General features: G+C 47.0%; 1 protein-coding gene across 6 annotated transcripts in view; it reads right to left on the reverse strand.

The window, feature by feature from the left end:
- RPS6KC1 (ribosomal protein S6 kinase C1) overlaps positions 1-877 on the reverse strand; it is a 429,258-nt gene extending 428,381 nt beyond the window's left edge. For all 6 annotated transcript variants that reach the window (XM_081120807.1, XM_081120812.1, XM_081120810.1 and 3 more), the window contains exon 1: positions 633-877. In XM_081120807.1, the coding sequence (XP_080976933.1) occupies positions 633-737 (105 nt within the window). In that variant the 5' untranslated portion in view covers positions 738-877. The remainder of the gene's footprint in view (positions 1-632) is intronic.
- Between the last annotated feature and the right edge of the window lie 6,773 nt (positions 878-7,650).

Genomic DNA, 7,650 nt, shown 5'->3' on the forward strand with positions numbered 1-7,650 from the left:
GTACTAAAAATTGGACCGGCGAAGTTATTGTAAGGGAGACTCGCAGCCTTTAAAAGTGCCCTCAAGACAACTCACATTAGACACCTGCAGTGGAATTTCTCCAATGTCTCCTATTGTGAACCATGAAAAAGTCAAAGGCAAAAAGAGAGACAGAAAAAGGTCCTAGAACGGTGACCCTGCCACAGACATCCCTCCCGAGAGCCTGTCTGCCTCGGTGCAAACAATGACGCTGTATAAACGGTGGAGAGAAGAAAGATCTGTTACGTAGATAAAATAATACACGCACTATTCCTTTGGATCTGCCTATCCCTCGGAAGCAAGCAAAAGCCCTTCTGCAAATCTCAGCCTCAGAAGAGAAAGTCCAAACAGAATGGGGACGGAGTCATCAATGGAAAACCATCGCCCTCTGCCCCACCCGGGAACGGGGACACTCCCGCCACCTTCTCCAGCGGAGTCCGGGCATCCCACGCTCAGCCCTGCCCCAGCCTCCCTGAAGTCCCCACCTCCGCCACCAGGCGCGCCCCGTCCCACCCTGGGCTCTGATCCGGGTCAGGTCCCCCCACCCCAGGTCCCCACCCCAACCGCTCATCTCCCAATTCAGGATCCCACCCCCGCCTGGCACCGGCACTCACCCGGGCGGTGACCTTATACACCGTGTAGCCCCTTGGGTGTCGCTGAGGCTCGGTGACAGTGTAGAAACGGGCCAGGTCGGCACCCCGCTCCCGGGGAGAGGTCATCCTCCCGCCGCCTCTGCCGCCGCCGCCCGCCGAGGACCATCAGGGCCACCCGGCGCCGCGGCTCCGGGGCTCCCCAGCTGCGCCCCAGCGGCGGCCAGCTGCGCGGGGCGGGGGCGGGGGCGGGGGCTCCGCCGCGGCGCCGCCAGCGCGCGGCTCTGCTTCCGGGTCGGCAGAGCAGCTTCCGGGTCAGGCTGCTTCTAGCATCTTCCAGGAGGGAGCTTTCGCTTTACACTGTGAACCGCACCCGGGCCTGGGTTTGGCAAGTCGGCGAGGACCCGGGGGTCGCACCGCCGCTCTCGTCGCCGCGGAGAATTGAGACGTCTCTCCGAAGTCTCCTTGTGCGCCACCTCCGTTGCCTTCTAGATTTTGTGACCCCCCCCTCTGTGAGAGCCACCGCACTCCGGGGACGGCTTGGGCCGCAATCCCTGCCCAGCCTATGGACGCATTTGAAAAGGGATGGAGAGATACCCCAGCCCAGCCGAGCATCTTCTTTCCTTCCCCCTTCACGCTCTGGCATTTTCAATACCCGCAACAACGTCTGAGCTCTCCGCAGGCATAACCCTTTTTTCTTCCTAACGGAAATCCTGCCCCCCACCCCCCATGCACCCGTCTTTCTACTCGCACAGCAAGCCCCAACCCTGTGTCAATCTTAAAATTCACCCCCTCAGATCCTGAAAGCAGGAGCCCAGGTCTGGCTTGGGGGGGGGGGGGGGGGGCTGGTATCGCAGGGGCTCTCAAAACTAGGAAGACAGTGCCCGGTTTCTATTGATTCTACCCACTGCTTGGCAATTCCTTTCCCTTTCCTTGATCAGGATTCCTTCACATTCCCCTTAACAGTCATTCCATGTCTTTGCCACTTTCCTCCATCTTTCGTCCCTCTTCCGCTTGCCTCCCTGCCCTTTGCCCTCCGCCACCACGAGACAGGGGAAAATGAGGAGGAGCCCTTAGTGACAATCCCACATGTCCATTTGGATCTGAGATGTAGGCCTAGCCTTCCTTATTTTTGAGACTAATCACTCCACCTGTGCGCTGAAACCTACCCTCTTTGGCAGACATTGTTTCACCAATGGCGTCACAACTCTGACCAAAACTGGCTCAAGAAAAAAGAGAAAATCCGAATAGGCCTATAAGGAGTAAAACTATTGAATCAGTAATCAGCGGCAATGACTGCACACGCTTGTGAATATACTAAAAATCACCGAATTGTACACTTTAAAACGGTGAGTTTAATGTTATATAAATTGTATCTTTTTTATAAAAAAAAAGATACAGTGAGATACCACCTTAGAACTGCAACAATGGCTAAAGTTTTTTAAACGGACACTACCCGATGTTGCCAAGGACAAAGGCAACTGGAACTTTCATAGGTTGCCAGTGGGAATTCAAAATGATACGGCCACATTGGGAAACAGTTCAGCAGTTTCTTATAAACATACGCTTACTAGATGTCCCAGCAATGAAAATATATGTTCGTATAAAGACCTATGTGTGAACACGTATAGCAGCTTTATTCATAATAGCCAAATGTCCGCCTAACAGACTGTGGCACCAGAATGGCTAAAGATAAAAATACTGATAATAATAGCAATTTCACTCCTGGACATACACCAAAATAGAGTGGGTATATCCATTAACAGAAGACACATAAAAAAGTTCTGAGCACTGTTATTCATAAGGTCCAAAAATTTGACAAACCCAAGTGTCAATCAGCAGTAAAATGGACAAGTTAAATGTGGTATGAAATCATACGGTGGGATATGCACAGCAATTTAAAAGGATGAGCTCCTGCCCAGCCAGGCATGGCTCAGCGGTTGAGCGTCGACCTAGGATCCAGGCGATCGGGGTTCGATTCCTGGTCAGGGCACATGCCCGGGTTGCGGACTCAATCAATGACTCTCTCATCATTGATGTTTCTGTCTCTCTCCCTCTCCTTTCCTCTCTCTGAAATCAATAAAGATATTTTTTTTTTAAAAAAGGATGAACTCCTGCTACATTCATCAGTAAGGATAAATACGGCACACATAATGTTGAGCATAAGGAGCTAAACATAAGGGTACATAATCTATGATTCCATTTGTATATAAAGTTCAAGAACAATTAAAACTATAGTGATAGAAGCCAAAATCGTGGCTCTCCACAGACTGTGGGCTGGAGGAGTGGAAGCTACAATGGGTATTGCCTGGGAAGCACAGGAGAGACCCTTCTGGGATGCTGGGAAAGTCCCTAATGTGGTTAGTGGTTACATTTATCAAGCTAAACATTTAATATTTATGCACTTTACTATGTGTATGTTGTACCCAAATGATGTTTTTTTTAAGAAAATAAAAACTACCCTGGTCTCCCTAGTCCTCTCCAATTCATCCTTCATATTCTCGTTAAAATTACCCATTTTTAAAGCATATGACATTAGGTTACTCCTCCGTAAAAGTCTTCATTGGGTCCTCTTGCCATGATGTCTCTGTTATAGTTTTTAGGATTCATCATGTCTAGTCCCTGCTTAACTGTCAGTCTTATTTCTCTGGGTTTCAGCCAAACTCTTTGCAACTTGCACCTCCATATCTTCAAGCCACCTGGTCTTTTGGAAATCCACACCAGCCCTCAGGAATCGGCTCTCTCAAGAACTAGTTTCTCCCTGAAGCCCTCTTTCACAGCCCCATGTGTTTTTTTCAAGAAGGATTACATGCTCCTTCCTCTCTGCTCCCATGTCTCTATTCCACATCTCAACCACAACACACATTACAGGGTGGTGAGATTTATGTCAGCTAATTTAGGGCTGACGTGTTTTTATCCCATTTACACTGTGAGCTCCTTAAAGGCAGGGGCTATTCTTTTGTATTCCTACCCCCAGGATCTGTTGCAGTGGATGGAAGATAAGAGGTATTTGTGGAATGTCTGAACTCCAAGGTTCTAAAGATTTTTCCCCCTCCCAATCAAATTAAATATATTAAGTTATAATTATTTGTTTTATCTTCTTTGGCATAGTCATCAACATATAAATACTGATCTGAGCTTCTGACCAAAATGAAATAATACACGTATCCATCTTAAACCCATATGTATTATCAGTCAAAAGCAGAGACTCAAGATTTGGGGAAACCTTTGCTTCCTTTTTGCACTTCCCTTCAATTTCTATTAGATTTTTCAAAATATTGTAACAGCTCAAAGACTTCCTTAAGTCCATTTTTGATTTAAAGTCTAGGATCCCAGACTTTTCAGCTTAGATAACTATTTATAAACTAAAGAGTCATTAAAGAGTGATCCGTACCTTACACTTAGATACTAATCTTCATGAAGCACATCTACAGCTTCCAACTGATGTCTACTTTTGGCAGGGGCAGAGTCAAAATACTTGGTAAAGGTACCACCAAATAGCCACTTATTTATTCATCATGTAGACAAAAGACATGATTTCTCTCCTCAAATAGATACTAGACAACCACAAACAGTGTTTTGTTGCTTCTAACGTGCAGCTTTCACATTCTTTCCTCTGCTGCTCCATTTCTTAGCCTCTTCACTGTCCTTTGCGTCCAAGGAACCCTCACTCAGATCTGCCCGTGCTCTTGAATACCTTCCCAGGAAGATAACTCTAGGAGCCCCAACACAGACTAAGGAAGGCAGCAAGATTATTTGTCAGAATTGAGCTCTCAAGTCCACAACATCCATAAGGGTCTGCACTATAGGAACTCACTAGTCTGCAAGGCTCCTGTTCTGGGACTGAGAGATGGGACTAAGAAAGGGTTTAGGGCTGGAGGGAAGAGAAGGGCTAACCCGAAGTTTATGTCCTGACTACCATGTTCCTATCATTGTTTTAAAAACCTGGACAACAAGAGTTTTTTTAATTTAATCAGCCCATACAGGTTAAGAAATGAGAAATTCTAGGAAGGACTGGGTACAATAATGTTTTCATCAAGGGCCATTGCAGGACATACACCATGGAGGATTTCATCAGCTTCCCAGACTGATTTGCTTATTGCTGTAAGATTAATAATTACACCTGCCCTGTTCCAAATTAAATCTTTAACTTGCCACCATTCTAGCAGGCTCAGATGTAGTATTAGGCTGGAAAATTGAGACACAGTATGAAAAAAAGAAAGATCCCACGACTGTAAGGAATTAGGAAACCACTGCAAGACAGCAAGGTGGTTCAGGGGACGTAATGATGTCACCATGACAACCTGGGATATTTTTATTGAGAGGGTTGGTAGGTTAACAGAAACATTTTCCAGAATTTGGAGGTTGAGAGTGAAGTATAAGAACATGTGTGGGAGAGACATATCAAGATGGAGGCGTAGGTAACAGCTGCACCCACTGCCTCCTGCAACCACATCAAAATTACAACTAAATACAACCACGATCACTCAGAGCCTCCTGAAATCTGGCTGAACAGAAGCCCTACAACCAGGGAACTGAAGAAGCACCGAGGCTGGTAGGAGGGGCGGAGAGGCGGGCGGATCAGGGCTGAATTTCGGAGCATCGGCTGCTGGCCCACACCCAGTACTGCCATTTAAACCCAGGAGGGACAGCTCGGTGGTGGGGGTTTCCCGGAGGAGTGAGGGGTCTCACCCCACACTCCAGGGCTGGGAAGAGAAGTCCTCACAGCTTCGGGCTGAGGGTCGAGGAGGCTGCGGGAGCCCAAAGCTTTCCCTTTAAAGGGCCCCGCACTGACTCACTCAGACGCGCTCCCTCCTGAGCCCCAGCACTGGGCAGCAGCTTAAAAGGACCTGGGACACTTGGGGAGGAACTAACCTGCCTGGAATCAGGGCTAGAGGTGGAGGGGCAGCTTTCTCCCACGCAGAAGAGCTGGCAGAGGCCATTGCTCCTTTGGTGAGCCCTCTCTGCACACAGCCAGCAGGCAGGTACCATATTTGAAACTCCAGCACCTGACTCACACCTTCGGCCCCACCCCTCCCTACTTGCAGGCTCATCCAGGCCATTTCCAGGAGTTTTTCTATGCAAGTGGCCTCTGGAGCCCCATGCTTAGAACTTTCCTAAAATCTCTCAAACAAGTAGCATCATGCCCCATACATCTTGATAAGTGGCCCCAGGGCTGGCACTAGTGGCAGCCTGCATTGGTTCATAGCTTGTCCTCTCCTGGACACTTCCAAGCCCAGCACAAGTAGCAGCCAACTACGGTTTGCTGTGTAGCTCATGCTGGGTGGCCCTGGGCAAGGCACTGGTACAGGCTAACTTTTCACCTCCCGGGAGGCCCCAGAGACAGTGCACCCGGTGGTCAGACTCGGCCACGCTGGATTACAACCCTACCACATCCACGAGTGACACACTCAAGGGGAGCACTTGGTGAACACCAAAGCCCCACTGAAGTAAATCCTGCTCTATAGGGGTGTCTCCAGCAAAGCAGCTCTCTGGCTGTAGTTGCAGCTGATTGGCCTGGGGGTCAATTCCTCCCAGTGACGCCAACAGCAACCAAGGCTCAACTACAACAGGACAGTGCACACAGCCCACACAGGGGACCACCTAGAAGGCCCAGCTCAGGTGACTGGGGAGGCTGAGCCACTGGACCCTACAGAACACCTACTACACAAAGCCACTCTACAAATTCCAGGAGACATAGCGGCTCTACCTAATACATAGACACAAACACCTGGAAGCAGCCAAAATGTGGAGGCAAAGAAACATGTCACAAAGGAAAGAACAGAAGAAATCTCTAGAAGAGGAACTAAATGAAATAGATCCAAGCAAGCTAACAGATACAGAGTTCAGAATTTTGTTTATAAGGATATTTAAGCAGACTATTAGGGAAATAACTGAGAAAATCGATGACATAATAAAGTACCAATTTGAAATGAAGGCTACTGAACTGAAATGAAGAATGATTTACAGGGAATCAACAGTAGAGTAGAGGATGCTGAGATTCAAATCAGCAATTTGGAACATGAGGAAACAAAAAGCACCCAACCTTTTTGAGCAAAAAGAAAAAAGAATCCAGAAATATAAAGATAGTATAAGGAGCCTCTGCGACAACTTCAAGAGGCCCAACATTCGTATTATTGGGGTGCCAGAAAGGGAAGAGAGCAAGAAATTGAAAACCTATTTGAAAAAATAATTACAGAAAACTCCCCCTACCTGGGGAAAGAAATAGACCTACAAGTCCAGGAAGCACAGAGGGTCCCAAACAAGAGGAACCCAAAGAGGCCCACACCAAGACACATCATAATTAAAATGCCAAAGGTTAAAGACAAAGAGAGAATCTTAAAAGCAGCAAGAGAAAAGCAATTAGTTACCTACAAGGGAGCACCCATACAACTGTCAGCTGATTTCTCAACAGAAACCTTGCAGGCCAGAAGGGAGTGGCAAGAAATATTCAAAGTGATGAAAAACATGGAACTACAACCAAGATTGCTCTACCCAGCAAAGCTATCATTTAGAACTGAAGGTCAGATAAAGAGCTTCACAGATAAGAAAAAGCTAAAGGAATTCATCACCACCAGACCAGCACTACAGGAAATGTTGAAGGGTCTTCTTTAAGAAGAAGCTAATGAACAAAATAATCTGATGAACTAAATAGATCCAGAGTCATTGACACAGGCAACAGATGATCATATTTCAGAGGAAAGAGGGAAGGGGGGTGGAGGGTGGGAAGAGATTAACCAAAGACGTTATATGCATGTACGCATAACCCATGGACACAGTAATGGGGTAAAGGCCTGGGGAGGGGGTGGGAGCGAAGTGGAGGGGGTCAATTGGGGGGAAAAATGGGACACCTGTAATACTCTCAGCAATAAAGATAAATTTTTAAAAAATTAAGTCATTAAAAATTTAAAAACCGGTAAAAAAAAATTACTCATCTCACTATTTCAGTATATACTGTTCATTCAGAATAGTCTTCTGTTTGACAATCAGTGGAATTCATTACATACTAAAAATAACACCATGTTTATGCACAAATAAATTG

The sequence above is a fragment of the Miniopterus schreibersii genome, assembly GCF_964146895.1.
Source record: "Miniopterus schreibersii genome assembly, chromosome: 19".
Taxonomy (NCBI): domain Eukaryota; kingdom Metazoa; phylum Chordata; class Mammalia; order Chiroptera; family Miniopteridae; genus Miniopterus; species Miniopterus schreibersii.